General features: G+C 46.9%; 1 protein-coding gene across 1 annotated transcript in view; it reads left to right on the forward strand.

The window, feature by feature from the left end:
- The window catches only part of PRDM10 (PR domain 10), a 77,307-nt gene that overhangs the window by 41,188 nt on the left and 10,061 nt on the right, over nucleotides 1-26,058 (forward strand). The window contains exons 5-20 of the mRNA XM_006775031.2: nucleotides 1,730-1,955; nucleotides 3,557-3,798; nucleotides 5,534-5,737; nucleotides 7,561-7,633; nucleotides 9,330-9,447; nucleotides 10,586-10,715; nucleotides 11,453-11,695; nucleotides 13,308-13,319; nucleotides 15,902-16,249; nucleotides 17,046-17,201; nucleotides 19,568-19,747; nucleotides 21,540-21,650; nucleotides 22,698-22,898; nucleotides 23,528-23,671; nucleotides 24,040-24,210; nucleotides 25,921-26,058. Of these exons, the coding sequence (XP_006775094.1) occupies nucleotides 1,730-1,955; nucleotides 3,557-3,798; nucleotides 5,534-5,737; nucleotides 7,561-7,633; nucleotides 9,330-9,447; nucleotides 10,586-10,715; nucleotides 11,453-11,695; nucleotides 13,308-13,319; nucleotides 15,902-16,249; nucleotides 17,046-17,201; nucleotides 19,568-19,747; nucleotides 21,540-21,650; nucleotides 22,698-22,898; nucleotides 23,528-23,671; nucleotides 24,040-24,210; nucleotides 25,921-26,058 (2,697 nt within the window). The remainder of the gene's footprint in view (nucleotides 1-1,729; nucleotides 1,956-3,556; nucleotides 3,799-5,533; nucleotides 5,738-7,560; nucleotides 7,634-9,329; nucleotides 9,448-10,585; nucleotides 10,716-11,452; nucleotides 11,696-13,307; nucleotides 13,320-15,901; nucleotides 16,250-17,045; nucleotides 17,202-19,567; nucleotides 19,748-21,539; nucleotides 21,651-22,697; nucleotides 22,899-23,527; nucleotides 23,672-24,039; nucleotides 24,211-25,920) is intronic.

Consider the following 26,058-nt stretch of genomic DNA (forward strand, 5'->3'; position numbering starts at 1 on the left):
CTCTGAGAGGGAAGAGGGGCCTGGGTATTTAATGATCTGCAAACGCGAGCTGGGTCAGCAGGGGAACAGAGGCCGTCATAAATGCTAATGCTACATTCAGACAGGTATGGAATCCACCGGGGATCCCATGAAGACAGCAGGATGAAGAGGGGCTGGAAGTTTGGCCATGTGAATGGGTTAGAGGTTTTGGTCTTGACGTAGTTGAAGAACTGTCTTCAGGTGTCTGGAGAGGGAAGATGTAGGGCCCGTCCAATGCATGGGAGATACGGACAGGGACATCTCCACGCCACAGAGACCATCACTGAACTCTCCAGCGGGGTCCGGCTGCCCCGGGAGGTGCTGACTGTGGAGCAGAGGCTGGGTGACGTGGATGGGATTCTGTGCCTCCAGGTGCACAGGTCAGAGCAGAGAAGTCAGGGAGGGCTAGAGCGTCAGGATGGGTCATGGAGAAACTGGAAGGTGATGTCTGCTTTAGAAGATTGGTGCGGGAAGAGCATTCTGGGTGAGGAAAACGCCAGGTGGGGAGATAAGGAAAAAGGGAGTAGACGTTCAAAATGAACTTCCTGTGTTTATTTATTTTTTTGTTAATCCTCACCCGAGGATATTTTCCCATTGATTTTTTTAAAGAGAATGGGAGGGAAGGGGGAGAAACACAGAGAGAGAAACATTGATGTGAGAGAGACACATCGATGGGTTGCCTTCCACAGAATCCCGGGCTGGGGATTGAGCCTGCAATTAGGTTCGTGCCCTTGACCGGAATGGAACCCGGGACCCTTCTGTCCGAGCACCCATGCTCTATCCACTGAGCCAAACCAGCTAGGGCCTTGCTGTATTTATTAAATTGTAAGGGGACATGGCTTGAGTGTAACTTAGGGTTCATTGGGACTAGTTGGGCAGGAGAAATAAGATTGGGTAAAAGGAATCTGGGTGGTCTGCAACCCATGGCACTCATTTAGGTGAGAAAACTCTCTGAGGGACCTTTTATGTTCTGCCAGCAGATTTGGTAAGGTGGCCTTAACCCAATCCATGACCCAAACCTTCTCTTATTTGCAAAAGACTGACTTCAGCACGCTGAAATACATAGACACCACTTTCATTCTTACTTAAGACCTCAGCCTCTCTGAGGGGGAGGGGGAGAGCTGCTCACCATGGAATTTTACCAGCTGCAGGTTGCACCGTGTGCTTGGTTTGAGAAGTGAGTGGTGGAAGGTAGGTAAAATCATTACCTACAGTGCTGCGGCCGCCCTGAAGAGGCAGGAGGGACCCCCACCCAAAACTGAGTTCAGAGGTTGAGACTGATGCTACCACACGCACACCACAAGGCTATGAAAAGGTCTGCAGCTCACATCCCTGCAGTCCCAGGGGAGGCAGGGCAGGCCTCTCCAGCAGGTTGGAAATGGCTGGAGAGGGAGTAAGGAATGGCTCAGGGTTTTGTCGAGATGGAGGGTTTGAGGGCACCTGGTCAGGTGCTGGTGGGGTTTGAAACTCCTGCCAGTATCAAAGGAGGGAGCGCCTGGGACTTCTCATCAGCTTGCCTGGATATGGGGCAGAAACAGCAAAACTGAGGGCAGACTCTGTTTACAGCCGATGGATGGAAATCACTTTTCCAGGGCCTTGGAGGGGGCTCGTGTGAAGAATACCCGCTCCCACTACCTGAATGTCACGTGTGTCCGTGGCTACAGTAACTGTAAGGGGACGTGTGCTGACTTTGTCATGCGACTTTGTCCAGGCCTCGCTGCCGGTGCATAATCAGGTGTTACCTTCCATTGAGAGTGTGGACGGCTCGGACTCTCTGGTCACTCTACAGAACCCTATGAGTAGACTGGAGGCCAAAGAGGAAGAGGATGAGGATGAGGATGAGGACACAGAGGAAGAGGAGGAGGAAGATGGTGAAGACACAGACCTGGATGACTGGGAACCGGATCCCCCTCGGCCCTTTGACCCGCACGACTTATGTGAGTACCGGCGAGTTCTCATGAGTGAGGCTTCCTGTGTGGACCGTGCTCCCTGCTCCAGGGCATCAAGTCTCAGCGTGGACATGTGCCCTGACCGGGAATTGGACCCTGACCTCCTGGTACATAGGTTGACACTCAACCACTGAGCCACACTGGCCGGACCCCCCAGATTTCTCCTGGGACCTTCCGTGTGATGGTGGTAAAGCCCGTTTGCATGGGGCCAGAGTTCACCTTCATGTCCAACAGAGAACTACCTCATGTGTTTTTCCTTGAATGCATGTGTTTTCAAGGCCACTCCTTAGTCAAAATATGCATAAAGTCACTTTCTCTTATAGACATTCATACAGAGTAACTCTTCACTATTGGAGAATTGTTGAAGTTGGAAATTCCTATTTCCTAAGCCAGATCATCACACAGCCAGAGTTGGTAAAATATGATTGGCTAATTAAATTAGCTAAGGGTCATGAGTATGATCTCTGTGTGGTCCAGTGGCTATCTATACATCATTCTGACGGTTAGCTGACAGACGGGTGCTACGGGGAGAGAGGCAGTGAGTGTGGATGCTTAGTGTAAACTGATCACTCGGAGAATGAGCCAGCGCGTCCTCTCCGGGTGGGTCCGATTGTGCCATCCAGGTAAATGAAGGCTGGGATGTTAAATTCATTCATTTAAGCATTACCGTCACGGAGTGCATTGAACTCTCAAACTGCACAGTACGCTCTCTGTTTTCGTTCCCAGACAATGAGATTTCTATAATTTCTTTTGAAAAAATTGATTAAATGGTATTGTCAGGTTTTCTTTTTAACAGCTTTATTGAGACATAATTTATACACTATAAAATTCACCTTCTTCATCTCATCAGATTTTATAACATTTAGCCTAATAAGCTCTTCTTTTTTTCTTTTCAGACATATTATAATTGATTTGTAAATTTCAGGGCCACTATTGGAATAATACCAGTAGAGAAATAAGTCACAGCCACAGCCTGCATATTATTTTTGGCAGGCGTAGCTGATTTCTGCCTGATTTTAGAGGAGAAGTTCAGGATTTTATTGGCCTATGAAAGCTAATATATTACAATTGAATGGGTATTGTAATTATAGGAGTTAATTGAATTTTGGTCTGAAAACTTTGGGGTTTTTCAGCTTAGAACTTTTTAATTGATTTTTTTTTTGCAGGGGGAAGGAAAGAGAAAGAAAGGGAGAGAGAAAGAGAGAGAGAAAGAGAAACATCGATCTGTTGTTCCACTTCTTTATGCATCTACTAGGGGCCCGATACACGAAATTAGTGCAAGAATAGGCCTTCGCAGCCCTGACTGCCTCACCCCTCGCAGCCCCGGCTTTGTCCGGAAGGTTGTCTGGAAGGTCGTCCGGATGGTCATTCCCCTTTTCAGCCGTTCGATCAATTTGCATATTAGGCTTTTATTACTATAGATTGGTTGATTTCTATGTGCCCTGACCGGGGATCGAATGCACAGCTTTGGCCTATAAGGACGCTGCTCTAACCACCTGTGCTACCCGGCCAGGGCTCAGCTTAGAACTTTTTACCTGAGATCAAGTCATGTTGAAAGGCCTGACTTGCGGGTTTGCTGTTCGTTGCAGGGTGTGAGGAGTGTAACAATGCACACGCCTCCGTGTGCCCGAAGCACGGCCCCTTGCACCCCATCCCCAACCGTCCCGTGCTCACCAGAGCCAGAGCCAGCCTCCCCCTGGTCCTCTACATTGATCGGTTCCTCGGAGGTGTGTTCTCCAAAAGGCGCATCCCTAAGCGCACCCAGTTCGGCCCCGTGGAGGGACCCCTGGTCAGGGAGTCCGAACTGAAAGACTGTTATATTCATCTCAAGGTAAGCTATGCTTTATTCGTAGCTCACTCTTGTTCTCATTACTTGTAAAGGGCACACATTTTCCTACTGAGCCTCCTAACCCAGTTTCCTTGCAGTTGATTGCTAAGGCAGGACATGAGCAGCTCTGAAAGGTGTCGGTGTTCGGGGCTGTATTAGTTGGCTAGAGCTGCATAACAAAACACCAGTTAAATGACGGAAAGGCATGTTCTCACAGTTCTGGAGGGTAGAAGGCCAAGATCAAGGTTTTGGGGGGTTGCTTTCCTCTGAGGCTCCTCTCTGACATGTAGAGGCCGCCTTCTTGCTGCATCTCTGGTCATCTCTCCCTGGAAGGCTGCCCTTGTGTCTCTCTCTGTGTGTCCCAATCTCTTCTTGTAAGGACACCCGTCAGGTTGGATTAGGATCCACTCTAATAACCCCACTTAAACATAACCACCTCTTTAAAAGCCTTATCGACAAATATAGTCACATTCTGAGCTCTTGGGAGTTAGGTCTACAACATATGAAGTTTTTTGTTTGTTTTTGGCGGCGGGGGTAGGGGGCGCGGCACATGATTCAGCCTATAACAAGTGCTCTAACATCTTCCGCGCAAAATGATTAGAGCACAGAGGATTGTGTAAACCAGGGGTGGGGAACAACAGCCCTGGGGCCGTATAAGGCCCGCAAAATCCTTTGGTCTGGCCCTGCCCAGGCAGTAGGGGTGAGTTAATTAAATGTTTGACCAAATAGAGCAGGCTAAGTTTTTAAAAAAATATATTTTATTGATTTTTTACAGAGAGGAAGGGAGAAGGGTAGAGAGTTAGAAACATAGATGAGAGAGAAACATCCATCAGCTGCCTCCTGCACGCCCCCCACTGGGAATGTGCCCGCAACCAAGGCACATGCCCCTGACCAGAATCGAACCTGGGACTCTTCAGTCCACAGACCGACGCTCTATCCACTGAGCCACACCGGTTAGGGCTGGCTAATTTTTAAATTGATAATATCGTATGACCTGCGAATGAGGTTACAAATATCCAAATGACCCTTGGCAGAAAAGAGGTCTCTAAGTACCAAGAATGTTTTCAAGAAAATCACTTTTCAATTTTTGAAACTGATGTGGAATCTTTTTGCTAGAGAATAGCTCACTGTATGTTAAAGTATATTTATACTAATCGTTTTTTTTTTTTACATTTGACGCTTTTGCCTCTGTTTAACCCCTTGTTGACTGCCCCTTTGAGAGCCACTCTGGAGAGCCAAGAAAGGGCAGTGGGAAGGAAAAATATTTGGGGTGTGTTGAGAAATTAGGTGCTGTCACGGGGAGGTGTTCTTTGGTAAATGCTCTAAATCCCTAAGAAAGAATACTCCTTTATAAAGAGAAATACAGGCTGAACATTATAAATGAATGCAGTTGAATCCCAAATGAAAGCCAGTTGTAATGAAACGGAGAGTATTTTGCTTGCATTTTCTGGCTTATTTGTAGCATTTTTTGATGTGTTAGTTAATGATAAAACATCATCAGAAGCTCTACAATCAGGTTGTTAACTTGGAGGTTTTGCCAGGTCATTCTCCTATAGGTGGTTCTTTGGAAGTATCCTTTCCCTTTTATATTTGGCAAGACACAATTCCAGGAGCTATGCAAAGGGGGAGAATCGGGACATGCGGTTTAATCTTTTATTATTATGATGCGAATGCAGAGCACATTGAAGATTTTACTTTTGTTGTTTGGTGTGGCTTTGAACTTTCTCTTCGGTTGCAGGTTTCCCTCGACAAAGGGGACAGAAAAGACAGGGACTTGCACGAAGACCTATGGTTTGAGCTGTCTGATGAGACCCTTTGTAACTGGATGATGTTTGTGCGTCCAGCCCAGAACCACCTGGAGCAGAACCTGGTGGCTTACCAGTATGGCCATCACGTGTATTACACAACAATAAAGAACGTGGAACCCAAGCAGGAACTGAAGGTATGGAGCTGCCTCAGTGGGGGCTCTGCTAGGAATTGTGATTAATTAATGCTTTTCCTACTCCCCGCCCTCTCCCCTCCCCGAATTTATAACAGCAAAACCACAATCACCTAAAAATCCAACCACAGGGCCATGGCTAAGTACATTTTAGAATACAGACTTTGTGGAATAGTATCCACAGTTAAAAATGAAGTGTCTCAAAATTAATATTTTCATGTTGCTAAAATAATGTTCCATAACAATGATGTAGGATTCATTCATTTAGGGATTAATACACGGAACTCCTACTGGTTTCAGACACGAGGAAAAGGTGGACGGTTCCCTGTGTTAGGAAACTTGTATTCTAGATGGGGGAGGGAGGAGAGAGGAGGATGGGCAAAGGATATAAATAAGCAAACAATATCAAATAGTGGTGAGCATTAGGAAGGAAACAAATGGTGCAAAAAAAAAGCAAATAGTAGGAACGGGACCAGTTTAGATCGCTGGAGAGGGAGGGCCTTGCTGAAGAGAGAATTAGGCCGAGAACTAGCTAACGGGAAGGGGCCAGCAGAGGGCAGGGTTAGTGGACGGTGAAGAAAAGAATCCAGCATCCCTAGTGGTGAAGCAGCAAGGGCAAGTGAAGGTTGGGGTGGGAAAGAACTGGCATGTTTGAGGACCTGACCACGGGCCTCTTGGTTGAAGACACAGTGAAGCAGAGTGATGAGAGCTGGGATTGCTTAGCAAGGCAGGACCAGATTATGTGCCCTGAGGAGGCTGCCAAACATGTCAGGTTTGTCACCAAACAAGAAGCTGTTGCTGGCTTTTAAGCACGGGAATGGCGGAATCTGACGGTGTTTTAAGAAAACCACTCTAGCTTCTGTGTGGAGAATGGGCTGGAGGGAGCAAGAGTAGAAAAGAGGAGGCTCGTTGCCATGTATCTAGCGGCAGAAACAGAGATGAAGAACATTCGAGCCATCACCAGCTTTTGCTAAAGGATCAGAGAAGAAAACAGAAAAGTCCAAGATGCCTTTTGCGTTTCAAGTCTGAGCAGTTGGGTGAAAGGTGGGGTATTAACTGAAATGGGGAAGGTAAGCAGTGGTTAGTAGGGGAGTTGGGGAGCATCTTGAATTCAGTTCTGGGGATGTTAAGTTGGAGCTGTTTGTGAAACACCCAAAATACCAAGTAGGCGATAGAATGTACGTGGAGGGAACAGGGTGGGTCTAGGATGGAGATACTGATTTGGGAGTTATTAGCATAGAATTGGTTGGAAATGGATATGACCACCTTTGTAAAAATGAAGAAGGCCCCGAACTTGGACTAAGCTTTGAGAAACACCAGTATTTAGAAGTCAGGGAGAGGAAGAAGAGCCAGACATGGAGCAGATGCAGGGAGCGGGGAGGAGACCAGGAAGGGCGGGGCAGCACCTGGAGGCCCTGGGTGAGAGCCGTTTGGTGACTGGTGGGGGCCACTGTGATGACAGCTGTGTGAACACCCGTGTTTAAATACAGATAAAAACATCAGGAGAGGCTGTGTTTTATTTAGATGAAGAGACATGAATATCACCTCTTGCGAAGTCGTTCTAATAACAAAAACAATTTTTTTAAAAAAAGGCCAACGAAAACAGGCTGTGTGCCTTGGCAGATGAACTTCCTGAGTGCCCATCTGCCGGCTGGAGTTGGAGGGGTTGGGCCCAGGGGGGTGGTTGTTGCTGTGAGCTGCTCTCCACGGGCTGTGGAAAGGCCCGCATTGTTTCGTAGGAGCAGGAGAAGTATTTGAGAAGTTAAGCTCGCAGAGAACACCTGGTGATGGCCCGCAGTGCCTGACGATGCGCTTGGTTCTTGCAGGTGTGGTACGCCGCGTCCTACGCTGAGTTCGTGAACCAGAAAATTCATGACATTTCTGAGGAAGAAAGGAAAGGTGGCTGCCTTGTGTTTTTTATATGTATATATATATGTTATATATGAGTTCTAAGTTACATAGATTGTATCTTTATGCAACCCCTAGTTTTTCTATCTCAATGTATTTAAAAAGATATTCCAGCAGGCTTTCTAGAGCGACACATCCCTGTCTAATTCTAGGATCAAATGACAGTGACATCTTTACACCTCTTTCATGAGTGCTGGGAAATAGTATTTAACGTAATGAAACCCTGCACATGCTCAATCAGAGGGTGATTCCTATCTAGATGTAATCTCTGGGGACATAGCCAGACAGGCATCGATTTTGTTTTTCATATAAGTGTTACGGTAGGATAATCTCCATACATGGAAAGGCACAAATTAGAAGTATACAGCTCGGCGACTTTCCATGAAGTGAACATACCTGTGTCACCTGCACCCAGGTGCAGGCACGGAACGGGACCTGTGTCCCAGGAGGCCTCCGTGCTTCTCTCAGCTGCCCCTCACCCCAATGTGATGCCTCCTGCTTTCCCTCCCAGACACGACGTGCTGGCACCGAGCTTTGTCTGATAGAAGTGTGTGATGTATACACCTTTGGTGTGCACCCTTTGCTCAACATTATGTTCATGAGCTTCATCCATATTGTTGTGTATTGTTATTTGATCGTTCTCATTGCTGTGTGACCTAACTCCAAGTAGGTAGTGTCAGAATTGCTTTATATACACAACCCAAATTACGGTAAAATAGACGAATGAATTGTGGTATATTCATACAATAGAGTACCAAATCGGTCCTTGGGCCATGCCACCTCCCTGGCACATGGATGTGTGCTTAGCAACCATGGAAGATCACCTGAGCTTCGAGGCCCAGGGTTTTTTGAGGTCTCATTACTGAGGCGCCATGGAGTGACTCACTGTCCCTGGGGTTGAACTTACCCTCCGGCTCCTGCTCCGCGCCCTGGCTGCTATCGCCTTGCTCAAAGCAATCTGTAATCAAGTGGCCTGGCTTTCTGGCACAGCCAGCCCTCATCAGAGTCATCTCATTAGCATAAATTCAGGGATGGTCAGGGACTACTATCAGTCACAAGAACACATATTACTTGGGAAAGTCCAAGATAGAGTTTATCTCCCAGGAGCCAGGGACAAAAGCCGGTTAAATTCGTTATTATATGGGAGGTTCATTTCCAGCTTTTGGGTCTTATGAAGAGTGCCACTGTGAACATTCTTATGCATGTGTTTTAGTGAACATGTGTGTGCATTTCAGGGACGTACCTCTCGGAGTGGAATTGCTGGGTCATAGGTTATGCATATAATCAGCTCTGAACATTGTGCCAAAGTGGTGATATTGGGCATCGATTTTCAAGTTATTTGTGATAAAATATACCCTCAGATTTTGAAGCTTGCATCTGAATCACTAGGTTATCTGAATACAGATTTTCACTGTAGTACTTTCTGTCCTTCAAGTGTGGTGAGGCTGTGTGTGTGTGTGTGTGTGTGTTTGTTCCTTTGATGTCTTACACCATGAATATATCAGAAGATAAGGTCCTAAAAATTGTTCTCTGTCAAACTTTAGCCTTTGATTTTAAACAGTAATGCAAGTAGCAGACACTGTCTGTTTATGAACGTGGCTGTGGTGGGATGAGTGGGGGAGGATGCTTGAGTTTTATTGCTGTCTATTGATCATCAGCCTTTCTAACTTCTCTCCTGTGACTGTAGTTCTTCGAGAGCAAGAGAAGAATTGGCCCTGCTATGAATGTAACCGCCGATTTATAAGCTCGGAGCAGTTGCAACAGCATCTCAATTCTCATGATGAGAAACTGGATGTATTTAGCAGGTAGAATGATGGGGAAGGTTTCAGAAACGTAGGTTTTCAAGTCCAGACTCATTTCATACTGTCTATAAACTAACGAGTGTTTGTGTATATGTGTGTGTGTAGACAGGTAACCAGGTAGGCTGCTGAGGGGAATTTTTTTGTCATTTCTCTCCCACTCCATCCTCACTTATCATAAAACTCTTTTCCAGCATAACCAGTCCCCAGCAATGGGAGGGCCTTTCACCTTAGTTAAATCTTCCCTAGCTAAAGATCCTAAAGTATGAATTCTTGAGATAGCATACACCTTTGAAATAATCTGCATCTTTGATTTTCAGACTATTTTTATTAGCATAATTCCTTCATTGTATGTTTAACTCCACTATATAAAAAAGATAAACGAGGGAGAATCATACCGGATGGGGTGGGCAGGAGCCAGATCAGGTAGGCCTTATGAGTAATGGTGAGAAATTTGGATTTTATTCTGAGTGTTGGTAAGAAATCTTTAGTGTTTTGATCAGAGAGTATTGTGATGTCAATTATATTTTAAAACATCACCTGGATAAAAATAAAAAACCACTTTAGCTTATATTGGAGCAAGAGTGAAGACAGGGAGTCCAGAGAGAAGCTCTTCCAACTGACCCGGTGAAGAATGAGTGGTTTGGAAGGGAAAGGACCAGAGAACAGAGGTAGGACTACCAACCTCTGTAGGATTTGAGAAGAGAGGAGTCGGTGTGGGCATTTAGGGAGTGGGAAGGAAGTGGTCTGGGAAGTACAGTATGATTGCCTGCAGCCCGGGGAGCTCGCTGAGGCCCATGGCCATGAATTACAGGGAGACCACCAGCGTGGCCGTGCCATCTCCAGCTCCTTCGCTGGGAGGTGCCATGCAGAGTCGGCGGAGGGTTGGGTTGCACAGTCCACTGACCCACACCGGCCAGGGCTCTAGCTCCTTTTTTCCCCCTGAATAATTTGAGACATCTCTTTGAGCTCTCTAAACAGCAAAGATGAGACATTTAAAAAGTGTATATTAGCAGAAACAATTGTTCCCATTAGGAAAAAAGTCAGGAAGAATAATAAAGTAAGGAAATCAAGATTTGGAGAAGTATTCGTTATGGCGCATTATGTAGCCATGACTCATTATAACCCAATCTCTTGTCCTCAGAACAAGATGCAGAGGAAGGGGACGAGGCAAGAGGCGATTTGGCCCAGGTCGACGGCCAGGGCGTCCTCCAAAGTTTATCCGCTTGGAAATCACCAGTGAAAATGGGGAGAAGTGTGATGATGGGACACAGGTAATGGGGCGGATGGGAAAGATGCTGGCTTAGAGGGCATACGGGCACTACTATTGTAGTTAATTAGAGGATGTACCGGCACTACTATTGGATTTAATGCAGATGCCCTTCCGAGGATGACAGCTCTGTCAGGCCAGCCCTCTGCTGCCTGTTGCTTACAGTGTGGCTGGAGACCCAAAGGAGAACTTCACATCCACAGCCTGGGGCAGCATCCCCCGCCCAGTGCAGGCTGGGAAAGGGAGTCAGGAGCAGTGCCCTCTAAGGCATCCGTGAAGATGGACCAGGGCATGCTTTGTTTTTTAAACTTGCTGTTAACTTTTTGTAAAATGCAATAAAAATGAATGAGTAAAAAAAAAAAAAAAAAAGTGTGGCTAGAGAAAGGCAAAGAAAACTATATTTTCAGATATTACTTAGAACAAAAACCCAACTTTCCTACCCTAATGCTTTGAATTTGTCTGGAGATATTGGGGGACTCTGTTTAATTAGTTTAAAAATTAAAAAGTGATGTTCCAGAAGAGTCTTTTCCCCGTGAAGTGATCTGGAATGTCTCATAGTTTTCACGTTCTATGGGTAGTTGTCTAATTAACTTCCCCAGGAGGGAAATACTTTTTCTGAGCATTACGATTCTAGTCATTTCAAAAAAGCAGTAATTCAAAACCATAGCTGACAGACATTCTTTCAAAGCACGCTCATCTCTATCTAGGTGAGGGAATAATTCTTGGTTATTGCAATTTCAGGACTTGCTACATTTCTCCCCCAAGGAACAGTTCGATGAGGCTGAGCCAGCTACCCTGAATGGGCTGGATCAACCAGAACCGACCACCCTCCCGATCCCTCAGCTGCCACAGGAGACCCCGTCTTCCCTGGAGCAGGAGCCGGAAGCGCACAGCCTGCACCTGCAGCCCCAGCACGAGGAGAGTGTGCTGCCCACCCAGAGCACCCTGACCGCCGACGACATGCGCAGGGCCAAACGCATCCGAGTAAGTGGGCAGCAGGCGCTGGCCTTTCTCCAGTCAGCCGGCCGAAAGGTGCTGTGTTTTCCAACCTGTTCACCATCCACTTCAAAATCTTGCATCTCGCTTATCCCACGCGCGGTCCCCTTGTTTTGGAAGAAGGTGTTAACTGGGTCTCAATGTCTTTGTGCCCTGTGGCAGCAGGGTGGCTGGTTCTGGAGCCCATCCGTTTATTAAGGATGCAGAGCTGGGCTTTTGGCAGCTCCTGGACTGGTATAGTTAAAGTCACAGAGCTCTCTGGATCCCTAAACTCACTGATTGGAAATGGAGAAATAAGTACATTTCATTATAATAGCTACGTACATTTTGGCCAGGCTCATCTGTGTCTAATCATAGCTCTCAAGTTACCCTGGGGCACCTTCGTTTGGTTAGCTGCAGCTTTCAAGGGGAGACTGGCAAGTGTCATTAGCCATCGATGCAAAGGGACTGTGTCCAAGCTGATGTGGCAGGTACGACCCGCACCCCCCGGGAAAACTCGAAGTTATGCTGTAGGTCCGGGAGCAAGTCAGCATCTCCCCTGTGTGCCCTGCATCTTGACTCGAGGCCACAGGGCTGTAGGGCCTCTCTGACTTCCAGGCAGACGCGTCTTATTCTTACTCTGCAGATAGCCTTTGAGTCCGAGTCAGGAGCTGCAGGGGTGCGTGTGGAGAGCAGTGTGTTTTTGTGGAGTAAGTGCCCGTGCTGCCAGTTTGCATTCAGAAAACAGTGTCTTAAACCCCTGTTTTTGAGCAGGATGTGTAAAGACTTTTATTAGTACCTTATGTGTGGATGATTGGACTCTTTCTGTATAACTTTCCAATTTCTAGATGGCTCATGGTTTTAGCTAATGCTTCTGTTGGTTTTCTCACTTGCATAGGTGCAGCTAATATTTCTTTTGGCCTTCTTATATGCCTATATGCTAGAAGGGACCTTGAAAAATAGTGTAGTCCATGTCTTATGCAAATGCGTTTAGATATTAATAGCTACGTGGTAGCATCAAAGGGCTCTGAGCCCACTGAGGCTACGTGACCTCTGTGAGGGTCCTGCAATGGAAACATATAACACTTGTGGCTCCATGTATGTTATTTCTATGTAAACACACAGAACTAGAGGCCAGAAAGGCAAACGGCTGCGAACCAGTAACTTCCCATCCATCATTCCACGTTACTTCCCAGTCTGCATTTCATGCTCTTGCCCAATTATTGTCTTTTCTGCTTTGGCCATTCTGATTTTTCACTAAGTCCAGAGACATGCTTACTAGACTTAATTATTTTTTGATGGGAAAACCTCAAGCCCACCCGTGTAGTGAAGATATGGACATACAAGTATAATCTAGCTATGATTGTACTTGTGTTCTTGAGTGAGTGGGTTACCGATTTTCGTACAAGGTTCCTCATGTCAAAGCAAAAGCCACGTGCATGTGGCTTCTTAAAGGTCAGTCTTAGTTGAGCTATTTTTCCCCTCTCACACACTCTAAAAGGTAGGGCTATGTATTTTTTTCATCTTTTCTGTCCAGGTTGGTAATGACCAACTGAAAGGAAGTCTTCCAAGCCAATCGGTAATATAACTATTTTTCTCTCCTCTAATGCTGCCTGCTCAGCTGGAGCTGCAGGTAGGTTGGTTTCTGTGTTATAATAACAGAATGTTCCTTTAAGTGTTTGCCTTACCTGCTATCCTTTGCAACCCATACTGTCTAAATCCTGGTAGAAACTACAACTTGGTTGCGGCAGTAAATGCAAATTAGTTAATGGAAATGATCATTTATTTTCCAATAGATGAGCGAGTTAATCATGGGCTGAGGATTCCTCAGACACAAAAGGAAGGGTAGGACTAAGTGATCAATCCAAGGTCCCTTGCAGCTCTAAGACAGTTCGAGTGACGCGTGGACTGGTATTGAATTCTAACGCATGTTCAGCATGTGCTGTGTACAGTGGAACTTTCCCTGAGGCCTGACTTCTCAGAGTTTGCAGTCTGATTGGGAAGACAGTGCTAATGTAAGGTGCTAAGAGCTAAATTTAAAAGTAGAGCGTATAATTGTTAAAGGAACCTCGAAGAGTGAAAGGCAAAAAAAAGATGATGGTGTCAGGGAATAGAAGAATTCATAGATGTAGTGAAACTTAAAACTAGTCCTTCATAGAGAGACCGGAAGAAGTTCGACAGTTTCAAAGGAGGGTAGCCATGGGGTGCAGGCTGAGAAAGGTGTGCGTGGTGTGGTTATGGGACAGTGCGCACACTAGCCTGACCCTAGGGTGGGTGCCAGGTGAAGGACAGCAGTGAGTGAGGTATGTCGGGCAGGACTAGCCCACCCAAGGCTTTGAATGCAGGATCAAAATAATATGGAAATTAATCAAGAGTTTAGATTTCTTGAGCTATTGATATCAAACGTTAGAAACATGTTATGGTCTTTGTCTGCAAAAACTCTGTGGACTCAGAATTCACTGCCTTGTAAGTTGAATCTCTCATCACAGATTTTAGCAACGGTACCACTTGGCTCCCTTCTGTCAGCTTCTGCACCGTGTAGGGTGGTGTGGTTCACTGGCTGTATCTCATTAATGCCAGTGAGCATTACAAGGCCCATAACGGATGCATCTGTGCTGCTGTCACCATTTTTCATGATTTCTCCTGGAAATGTGTGCCGACTGTAGCTCCGAGCTACAGGAGATCCCGGAGTGAAATGCCTGCATCCGTGGTCGGAATGGTCTCAGCACTCCTGCCGGGCAGTGTGAGGATTTCATTAGGATCATCAGATCAGAGAAAGGCATTCTGGTTCTCGGGGACCGAGACTGTACTCAGGGCTCCGCGGGAATGAACAAGACGATAAGAGCAAGGTTGTCCCAAGAACCGAGAAAGTGGAGCCAGGTGGCTGCTCAGTTAGATCTAGTGTCTGAGGATGCTCATCCATAATCAGAGGTGACAGGAGCCCTGTGAGCATAATGGATCAAACCAACACTGAGTCCTAGAGGTGACATCCAAGGAGAAATGGACTCTCCAGCGAGGTGGTGTACACTGTGTCTGCCCTTGGGAACTTCGGTGACTTGGGTGAAGGGAATGATTCTTACTTGCCGAAAGCGCTCTAAATCTGGACTCTCTGAACCTCAGGACAGCATTTGCTTATTTGCCCTGTTTCCATAAAGTTTTGACAGGAGCTAAAATACTGAGAGCTTTGATGTAAAATAAGGATCTGTAGATTTAAAGGGTTGGGCAACTGCTAGGCAGTAGAACAAAGCGAAAGCGAGTTTTGGCTGATTTGAGAAAGGTGTACTCTTAAAGATCTCTGCAGATGCTATGGAAAGTTTGAAATAATACTTTTTGATTTTCATATGAAATACGTTTAATTAATTCTCGAACTTCTATTGAACACTTCCTATGAAATAAGGTATCTTTAAAGGGCTCTCGATGCAAAGGTGAATAAGATCTGCTGCAAGCCTGGAGCAGCCCCAGTCAACTTGGAAGATAGGAGAATTCCTAAACACCTGCTCAAGACATGAGTGTAACGTGCACTCTCAGCCCTGCTGGAGAAGCCCTGAGGAGGAAGTTTTTATTGATTTCAGAGAGGAAGGGAGAGGAAGAGAGAGACAGAAACATCAGTGATGATAATCATTGATCGGCTGCCTCCTGCATGCCCCCTACTGGGGATCGAGCCTGCAACCCAGGCATGTGCCCTGACAGGGAATCAAACCGTGACCTCCTGGTTCATAGATTGACATGCAACCACTGAGTTACGGTGGCCGGGCCAAGCTTTGAATTCTTTTTCTCAAGGACTTGAACAAGTAACATTTGACTGACTTGCTCCAGTCTCATTCATGCACGTGTGACTTAATTTCAAGTCATTTCTTCCAAGTCTGCAATTTTTATTCCACATCACTTTAGGATTTGTCTTACTGAGCAAGCCCTCTGTTGGGAATAGGTTTTTGAATGTTGCTTAAATCCTCTCACACATAGACATAAAACATAGAAAACACACACATAGACATAAAACAAAACACAGGAAACGTTCGTCTTTTCACGATGAACTTCTTTGCAATGTCTTCATTTTTAATGTCTCGCCAGAAAAATCTTTTTTTTCCCCAGTGTGTCCTAGAGTTTCATTTCTATGGGAAATCTGTGATCGCAGAGGTCATCCGCTTTCTCTATCAACGTGCGATCACACATTAATTTCCTCCCTAAACGATCATGTCTGTGTGTGTCTTTCAGAACGCAGCTCTCCAGCATCTGTTCATTCGCAAGTCCTTCCGGCCTTTTAAATGTTTGCAGTGTGGCAAGGCCTTCCGTGAAAAGGACAAGCTGGACCAGCACTTGCGCTTCCACGGGCGGGAGGGGAACTGCCCGCTGACCTGTGACCTCTGTAACAAGGGCTTCATCAGCAGCGCCTCCTTGGAGAGCCACATGAAGCTCCATTCGGACCAGAAGACGTACTCTTGCATTTTTTGCCCGGAATCCTTTGACCGCCTTGATTTGCTGAAAGACCATGTGGCCATTCATATCAATGACGGCTACTTCACCTGCCCGACCTGTAAGAAGCGGTTCCCAGATTTTATCCAGGTGAGTGTCGGCCACTGACATTCCCCTCTGCTCCCTTCTTTCGGTGAGAGACACGGATTTTTGGAAAATTGAGACTGCCGTCACCTGTCACCTGCATTTTCTTCCCTTCTTTGTAACAATTTTATAGTTGAGGACATTTCTTCAATCTATTTTATTTTTTTTAAATATATTTTTATTAAAAAAAAGACACATATGTAATACCCTTTGTAATACTTTAAGCAATAAAAAAAATAAAAAAAACATGGGCATATACATTAGCAAAAAAATATATATATATTTTTATTGATTTTCAGAGATGAGAGAGAGATTGAAACATCAATGATGAGAGAGAATTATTGATCAGTTGCCTCCTGCACACCCCCTATGGGGATCGAGCCCGCAACCTGGGCATGTGCCCTTGACCAAAATCAAACTTGGGACCTTTCAGTCCTCAGGCCGACGCCCTAGCCACTGAGCCAAACCGGCTAGGCGGGAACTCTTGTTTTTAATCTTAAAAAGAAAGAAAAAGAAAAAAAAACGTTGGTTGCATGTAATCAGGGCCTTGACTGCAGGCATCTTCCTTCCGCCTCTTCTTATGGGAGGTTAAGATTTGTGAGGCTTCTGGCTACTTGTTTTGTCACTTTGTCATAAGGAAAGTGTGTGTTCCTGAGGCCAATCACCAGTCACAGCTAATGGGATTACCTTGCTCAGTTTCTGAAAGCGCTTGGCTACGCCTCTGGCGCCCTCTAGAGTTGATAAGCTGCCTTGTCATTTCCTTTGGTGCCCCAGTCCCCTGACTTTTTCCCTTTGCTGGCAGGTGAAAAAACACGTGCGGAGCTTCCACTCAGAAAAGATCTACCAGTGCACGGAGTGCGACAAGGCCTTCTGCCGCCCCGACAAGCTGCGCCTCCACATGCTCCGGCACTCGGACCGCAAGGATTTCCTGTGTTCTACGTGTGGGAAGCAGTTTAAGGTGTGTAAGCAGAGCAGCCTGAGTCATGTAGAGCCAAGGATCAGTGCGTGTTTGTTTCCTCAGCTCATCACCCACTTTCAAAGAACTGGTCTGGAGACGCATTTCGTGCCTCATGTTTGAGTTAGTTATTCTGATAACATTAAGGAAACAAGCTCACCTTCATTTCCCAAAATTATCCATTCAGATCCCCGAACAGAGTAATAATGCATCTCCTAAAATAATCCAGATGTCTGATAACTAGAACTAAATGGCTATGAGGCATTCCTAAGAGAACAGTCCACTTACTTATCAAATCAAGAGATTTTTATTGAGCACTTACTAAGCACAGGAGGCTGATGATTGAGTTCTGCAGCAGCAGGACCGTCATCTGATGGAGGTGGGACATCTGTAGGGTGCGGAGAGGGCTTAGACCACTCTGGGGAATGTTAATGATGTCAAGGATTAAAATAAAAAATAAATTCAGTAACCTGCCTGGAATTTAGAAGCACAGAAAAAACCCATGGGAGGCCCAGAGATCTGAGTTAAACAAATAAATGTAAAAATGGTTAAAAACAGTGCTTCATTGGAAAATCAGATGATTCTGCAAAGATCTGTGGAGGGACACCCTCCTGGCTCTGACTGTAGGCGGCTCTGTCATGGAAACTGGAACAGTATCAGGAGGGGAAAGATAATTTTAACAAGGATGTGTTTGTACAGAACGTGGAAACACCTTTCAAAGCTTAAGTTCTATGGTGTGTGTGTTGCAGGTTGTAATCTCGGTGGCCTTTCATATATAGTAGCGTATTTTAGAATTCTCTAAAGGACTCCAATGGGAAAGTATAAAGGGGTCTAGGTTTTTCTGTTTCTGAATTGGGAAAATGGCCATTTATCTAAAAGGATGCCTGTTTTGTGATGCTAACTGGTTGGCCATCTATCCAATCCACTTAACATTTTTTTGGTAATCTATTTTTTGCCAGATACCATTTTAGCACCTAGGTATAACACACACACACACACACACACACACTTTTCTGCTAATATTTTACTTTCACCCAACATATTAGACAGGCTTCAGTCAGAGAAGCCAAACCACTATGAGTACTATGGAATGAGGGGTTTTATTACAGGAGGAGATGGAGAAATAAAGGTCTGACAGGAGAAGTTGGAGGACCAGAGAAAGGTCACTGCTACCCTTGTATGAAACCCTGGTCTGGGTGCACAAATGGGAACCGGGGAGTCTGAGAACCCAGGCCCTTCCAGCTCACGGTGGGCTGTGAGGGAGAGCTGGTGCTGCCCGTGGATGACGGAGTGGCTGCCCATGGGGTGGACATGAACTGGCCAGCAGGGCTGGCAGTTGAGAGCTGGCAGCTCATGGGAGACAGCAGGGATGCTCTGGTACCACCGCATCTGACCGGAGAGCATCGCAGCTGCTGCTTCATCCCCACCTCCCAGTCTGTACCCAAAAGGAGAGGACCTAGTCTGCCGGGAGGTCCTGAACCTTCACAAGAAACTGTGTAGTCATATGTCCAAGAGCAGCGCCTCACGGGGCACGGGAGCTGGCGTGTTTTGTTTTTGCATTTGTTCTTGTTCAGGATGGGCTCTGCCTCACTGTTTTTCTAGGGACTCACACCAACATGTGCTTCTCTAGACCTAGACCGTAAGCTCTGTCCATAGCAGGCAGTGTAATTGTTTGCTTGGACTACATTTATTTGGGATTTAGAGGAATGTCATTATATTTATTAAAACATCTGAGAATTGAGTTTACATACTGCTTTGTAAATTCCGTATTAGCTATCGTTCATTATCAATCTGTCTTGTACTTCCTACTACCAAACTTATTCCATGTATCCTTTGATCTCTTCTGCAAAAAATGCAGTCTTTTTGTATTGTTTCTAAAAAATCAGTATCTTTCTTTAAAAAACAAAAACAGTTTTATTGATTTTTAAAGAGAGAGGAAGGGAGAGGGAGATAGAAACATCAATGATGAGAGAGTACCATTGATTGGCTGCCTCCTGCATGCCCCCTACTAGGGATCTAGCCCACAACCTGGCCATGTGCCCTGGCTGGGAATTGAACCATGGCCTCCTGGTTCATGGGTCAACGCTCAACCACTGAGCCACATCGGCCGGGCAAAAATCAGTATCTTTCAAACTGAAGGGTCATTTTCCACTGAGGCTCGGTGAGATGCACTTACTTGCTAGTGGACGGAGTCATTCCGAGCCACTTTGCCATGTCCTTGTATGTTCCAGCTCTGGCAACTCGGGTGCATCTCAGTAGGTTGTGGTCACTGCTAACTTGTGTTGATATTTTAAAAATATCCCTTCAATTAAAAACTTTCTAGCCCCACTTCTCACCCCGCCACCTTTTCAACGATTTTCTCTCCATAGCGGAAAGACAAGCTGCGGGAGCATATGCAGAGGATGCATAATCCCGAGAGGGAGGCCAAGAAAGCTGACCGCATCAGCCGCTCCAAGACCTTCAAGCCTCGCATCACGTCCACCGACTACGACAGCTTCACGTTCAAGTGCCGCCTGTGTATGATGGGCTTCCGGAGACGGGGCATGCTGGTCAGTGCCGAGTGGCCCCGGGCTCCGCCCGCCACCTTTCCCCTCCCATTTCTGTTCTATGGTGATGGCTCTTGTATCTACCTGTATTCTCTACAGACTTGTCCATAGGTTCTCGCAGTGGCTGGGGGAAAAACAGGCGAACAATTCCCAATTTGGACTTCTCTCCTTGCCAGTCTCCCTTCGTCCTCCTTTGCCATAGTTCATTAAAAGAGGTGTACAGCTAGCACTTTTTTATTTTTTTTATTTTATTTGTTTGTTTTGTTAATCCTCACCTGAGGATGTTTTTTTCCATTGACTTTTTTTTTTTTTTAGAAAAAGTGAAAGGGAGGGGGAGTGGGGGAGAGAGAGAAACATCGATGTGAGAGAGACTCATTAATTGGTTGCCTCCTGTATGTTCCCCCAGTGGGGCGGGGGAGAACCTGCAACCTAGGTACGTACTCTTACCCAGGAATCGAACCCATGACCCTTTGGCGCATGGGCTGACGCTCTAACCATTGAGCCACCGGCCAGGGCTATCTATCACTTTTCATTGCTAGTTTTGTTTTGCTTTACCCGTCTCAGTCTCTGGTCTTACCATGTTTTATTTCCCTCTTCTCGTTTGTGTTCCTGAGTGTACTTCCTCTGGGCTCTTTGCCTTCTCGCCGACTTTTCCTTTAATGCCTCTTTCCAGCTATGACACAGCAACAGAAGAAACTTTCATCAAGGCAGGCCTGCGACCAGGTTAGCTGGGACACCAGGACAGCCAGCGCACAGCAGGCCCCAATACGGCCTTCTGTTACAATCTCAATGAGATGCCAGAGGGGCCTAATCCCTATTTGTGTCAATTAGCCTGGGGTAAAATTGGTTTCCTTATTGTTGTTTTGTTTAAAGTTGCAGAACCTTCCAAAACCGGTTTGGCTCAGTGGATAGAGCGTCGGCCTGCGGACTGAAAGGTCCCAGGTTCGATTCCGGTCAGGGGCATATACCTGGGTTGCAGGCACATCCCCAGTAGGGGATATGCAGGAGGCAGCTGATCGATGTTTCTCTCTCATCGATGTTTCTAACTATCTCTCTCCCTTTCTCTCTGTGGAAAATCAATAAAATATATTAAAAAAAAATAAAGTTGCAGAACCTATTGACAGCTACGACATTAAGTGAGGACTTTGTATTTCTGCCAGGAGCTAAAGTCAGAGAGCATCATTTAAAATTCAGAACCTTGCCTTAGCTGGTTTGGCTCAGTGGATAGAGCCTCGGCCTGTGGACTGAAGGGTCCCAGGTTCAGTTCCAGTCAAGGGCACGTGCTTGGGTTGTGTGCTCAGTCCTCAGTAGGGAGTGTGTAGGAGGCAGCCAATCAATGATTCTCTCTTATCATTGATGTTTCTATCTCTCCCTCTCCCTTCCTCTCTGAAATCAATAAAAATATTTTTAAAAAAAATAAAATTCACAACCTTAATTTTTATCTCATTCAATGTCCTCCCTTAGGAGGACACTAAGTAATGAAAGACAGGTTTGCATCAGGAGAATTCACCAGAGAAGTTCCTGCTACTGTAATTTCCCTTTGCCAACAGTTCTTTCATCAAAGACTATTCATGGGATCCACAGTGACCCACCCAGTTCCCTTCCGTAATCTGCTGAGTTCCTGTTAACAGGGACTGCTACTGCTCTGGTGTCAGATGGGCCTGGTTCTGGCCCAACGCCTGTTGTTTCAGGGCGCTGCTGCAGAGAATGTCAGCTTCTCGCCGGCGCTCAGAGACCTTTGCCTGCTTCTGCTCGCCGTGGGCTCTCTTTTTCTCATTTCCTTTCTCCCATTCAGGTCAATCACTTATCGAAGAGGCACCCGGACATGAAGATAGAGGAGGTGCCCGAGTTAACCCTGCCCATCATCAAGCCCAACCGCGACTACTTCTGTCAGTACTGTGACAAGGTAACGGAACCGCCCGCCGCGGCGGCCCCGTGGGAGCCTGCGCAGGGCCAGCTGGTCTGCGGGTGGGAACGTGGGCCAGGACCTTGCAGGGCTCTTGACAGATGGTTCCCCGGCTCTCAGTGTTTTTCCACCAAACAAGGGCTGCAAGTGTAGCCTCAGCTGAAGCCAAATTGTTTTTCTTCAGAGTGAACTGGCTTTGTTGTACTCGTTTTCCCTTCTCTGTGATTTTTGCTGCAAAAGCAGGGTCTTATTACCAAGAGCTTAGTATATGGATTCATTTAAAATGCCTTCGCTCTAAAATGAGAGTGTTTATCAGCGGGTTTGTAAGGCATATGGTAGATTTTCGACTTCTAGACGATCGAGTAGCACGTGCAAAAGTTTTGCGGTGGAGTACTCTGTGCTATTCCATTCTTCGTTTCTGTACAGTTACAAAAAAGACAGAAGGAGAATATGTGTTTATTGCTTCACTGTAATACTGTTTCCTTATACAGTGGACATTCACCACTAGAGGTGCTGGTTGCTATTAGGCTTTTCATTGTGGAGGATTCTTTGGCATCAGGCAGTCCATACATCATGTGAGAGCTTTCACAGAAAGGCTAAGGAGGACTGGCCTTAGGGACAGTTGTCTGTCTCTGTGTAGCCACCTCTTCGACTGTAGGAGAAAGGCTGTTTTCACTATTACTAGCGCGGATCTATAAACCCAAGGAGGATGGAGAGAGGGATAGAAGCATCACTGATGAGAGAGAATCAATTCTGCAACCAGGCATGTGCCCTGACCAGGAATTGAACAGTGACCTCCCAGTTCATAGGTCAACACTCATCCACTGAGCCACACTGGCCGGGCTAGATGATGTCCTTGTTTTATTCTAATCTATGTTATATGTTATCTTCCATTTTATCTGTTTATTTTGGGTGCATGATAGCTATTTTATTTTGGGCTACAGTAATACTTTTTCTTTTTCTTGTATGGAAATTGTTAGAGGGTTGGCTTTAAGCAGGAGAGGGGAACTGGGTACGGCTTTCACGGCAAAGCATCTGAACTTGCAGGTTTACAAAAGTGCCAGCAAGCGGAAGGCCCACATCCTGAAGAACCATCCTGGGGCCGAGCTCCCACCAAGCATCCGGAAGCTCCGTCCTGCCGGCCCTGGAGAACCAGACCCCATGCTAAGCACCCACACCCAGCTCACCGGCACCATAGCCACTCCTCCTGTCTGCTGCCCCCACTGCTCCAAACAGTACAGCAGCAAGGTAGGAGAGCTCCTGGCGGAGTCCGAATTGGGCCGCTGTGTAAAAGGTCTCTGGAGAGAAGGTGGCTCCTCCCAGACACTCTGCTGGCTTCTTCTAACTTGATGGGGGCTGACGGTTATAAGGAGCTGCTTTCTGAGAGCTGGGACCCATAGATGGAACAGGGGAGAAGAGGGTGGGCCTGCCCCAGGATTAGCACCATCTGGTGGCCTGAGCACTTGACTGGGCTCCTTTTCCTTGGCCTGCAGCTGAGGCCTCCTGTGTGAGAGTCCAGCCCAGAGTTTGTGAGCTCGGGCATTTGAGTACTGCCTGGGAGCTCACGGGATGGTTCCTGAAAAGGGGGCTGTGACCAACTGTGGCAGGTGCTGGTGGGACCAGAGGGTGCCGTGAGGTGTTCTTACCTTGCCTGATGGCGGGGGGTCATGTGATTCTTTAATTTCTTTCAGCCTCTTCTTTTCCCTTTCATAGCATGTGCTGCCTTAGGGAGGGCACAGCCAGCATTGCTCTTTTTTTTTTTTTTAAATGGATAACATCAGAGACTTTAGGAGCCTTTGTAGGTTTGCTTTTGAGAAAGACTGGGAATAACTAATTCCAGCAGTAACTCATTCTTGGTTTTTGCCATAATTTTCCAGACCAAGATGGTCCAGCACATTCGCAAGAAGCATCCAGAGTACGCCCAGCTCCCTAACACCTTGCACACGCCGCTGACCACCGCTGTGATCAGCACTGCTCCGGCCGTGTTAACCACCGACAGTGCCACCGGCGAGACCGTGGTGGTAAGTGTGTGACCGGCGAGCGCATCTCTCCTTCAGGGCCAGAGTCTTGAATTGGCTGCAAATGTGGCCATTCTGCTTCTGATCGGGTCTCCTCTGTGAAAGGGGTAGTCAGTGCTGCTCCTTGGCCGCCAGGTTGTCCGAACCTTGAGGGTAACTCCACTGGGCCTGGTGTAGACAGATGGATACAGACAGATACGTAGGTAACCTTCCAGCATCCTTTCAGGAATTTCTTCTGTCTGAGTTCAGGGCTAACCTGTAGGTTCCACGATCCACCAGTGATACCAATGAGCCTTTTGTAGGGTCTAAGTGCACTGAAGTAGCTACAAGCAGTACTGCCATCAACTAATGCGTTTGTGTGAATTTTCTAGACAACAGACCTGCTAACCCAGGCCATGACAGAGCTGTCCCAGACCCTAACGACCGATTACCGGACGCCGCAAGGGGACTACCAGCGAATTCAGTACATCCCCGTGTCACAGTCCGCACCCGGTCTCCAGCAGCCTCAGCACATACAGCTTCAAGTGGTGCAAGTGGCCCCGGTACTGTACTGCTCCCGTCTCTTGTTCCCTTCCTGAAGGCCACATTGTCACCAGCGCATGTGGCCCTGAGGTTAACGATTCTCAGAGCTGGCGTGGGGCCCTGCTATAAAGTGCTTCTGCACGTACATTCAGAGTCTAAGGCGTTTGTGAAGCCCTCCGCAGGCCGTGCAGGGCTCCGACTTAGCAGTCAGAGGGTTTAGGCTCCAGCCCATGCTGCCATCTGCGTTGCCGCGGGCAATACCCGCGCAGACTCTCTGAGCCTCTTCTGCATCCTTATCCTGGGTCACCGGGGTGACTTCCTGGTGAGGAGCCAGTGTGCCAGTGTGAGAAGTCCCGACACAGGCACCAAGTGCCTTCTCTCAGTGGGAGCTTTAAGAACAAATGGGACCCAGTCTCTGAATACCAGTCAGCGCCTTATTCGAATAGACCAGCGATTTTCAACAGGGGTGCCGCAGGGTTTTTAAAACATGCAGCACCTCACTGTTTAGCCAGGGGCAGTGGCCTCTCTTCCCTTAGATCAGCGGTTCTCATCCTGTGGGTTGCGACCCCTTCGGTTTTTAAAACATGCAGCACCTCACTGTTTAACCAGGGGCAGTGGCCTCTCTTCCCTTAGATCAGTGGTTCTCATCCTGTGGGTCGCGTTGTAACAATGAAATTGGGGGTCACCACAACATGAGGAGCTGTATGAAAGGGTCGCGGCATTAGGAAGGTTGAGAACCACTGCCTTAGATTATCAAGTAAAAAAGTGGCAACAGCCAACACAACAATAGCTGCCTGGCGTGAATGAATCAAAATTATACTTATTGTTCTGTTAGATCGGCAGCAAATATATTTTTTGGTGTGCCACAGAAGGTTAGTAATCAGTTTATGTGTGCCATGAGATGAAAAAGGTTGAACATCGCTGGTATTGGCATAGAACTGTGTTCCTTCTACCAGGTAATTAGTAGCTCATTCTTCCTGATGAGGGAGCTGAGAGAAGGAACCCTCCCAGAACTGTTGTTTCATTTAATTACACTGAGGGAGGGTCCGCCAGGCGCATGAACAAGCCAAATGGAGATCACGTGGTCTCTGAAAACTGGAAGCTGATACCAGAGCAGGGAGTGGAAGCTGCCACTCACTGACGGTTCTTCCTCTCGTTTTTCTTACGGGAGGGCTCTTAAAGGTTGGGCTCTGGAAGAATCTATGGGTCCCTGGACTTGCCTGTAAAATACGATGTGCATGTACATTTTTCTGGGAAAAGGGCTCAGACTTTAGCCGGTTTTCAAAGATGTCTGCGATGCATAAAAGGTTACGAACGGCTGTTCTAGTGGTTCAGTCGAGACAAGCTAAAAGGCAATTCTCTCCCGTGATATCTTTTAACTCATAAAGGGTAGGTCATTACACTTAATTGAAATTGAAGGGGAAAGATTTCCGATTCCGGAGAGCGTCTCATCCAGCTTTTATTAAGAGCTATAGTTCTTCTGGCTCCTTCTCCTTCAGAAGTTAAAAGCATTAGTGGCCCCTGTTTTACAAGCGTCGTTGTGAAAACTGCCTTTTCCCCTGACGTTTGCCAGCTCGGCTTAGGTGTGGGCTCCCTGGGAGTGAAGCGTTGGATCTAAAGTTCTCTTCCCTCTCATCCTGTGTTCCTGTTGGGATGTTGGTTGAACTGAACTTCTCCCGAAAGACTCCCCTTCGCCTCGATCAGAATGGATTTGTGTTTGCCTCCCCCAGGCCACCTCCCCTCACCAGTCTCAGCAATCCACTGTGGACGTGGGCCAGCTGCACGACCCGCAGACCTACACCCAGCACGCCATCCAGGTGCAGCACATCCAGGTCACCGAGCCTGCCGCCTCGGCCCCGGCCTCCCAG

This window comes from Myotis davidii, unplaced genomic scaffold (genome assembly GCF_000327345.1).
Source record: "Myotis davidii unplaced genomic scaffold, ASM32734v1 scaffold148, whole genome shotgun sequence".
Lineage (NCBI taxonomy): Eukaryota > Metazoa > Chordata > Mammalia > Chiroptera > Vespertilionidae > Myotis > Myotis davidii.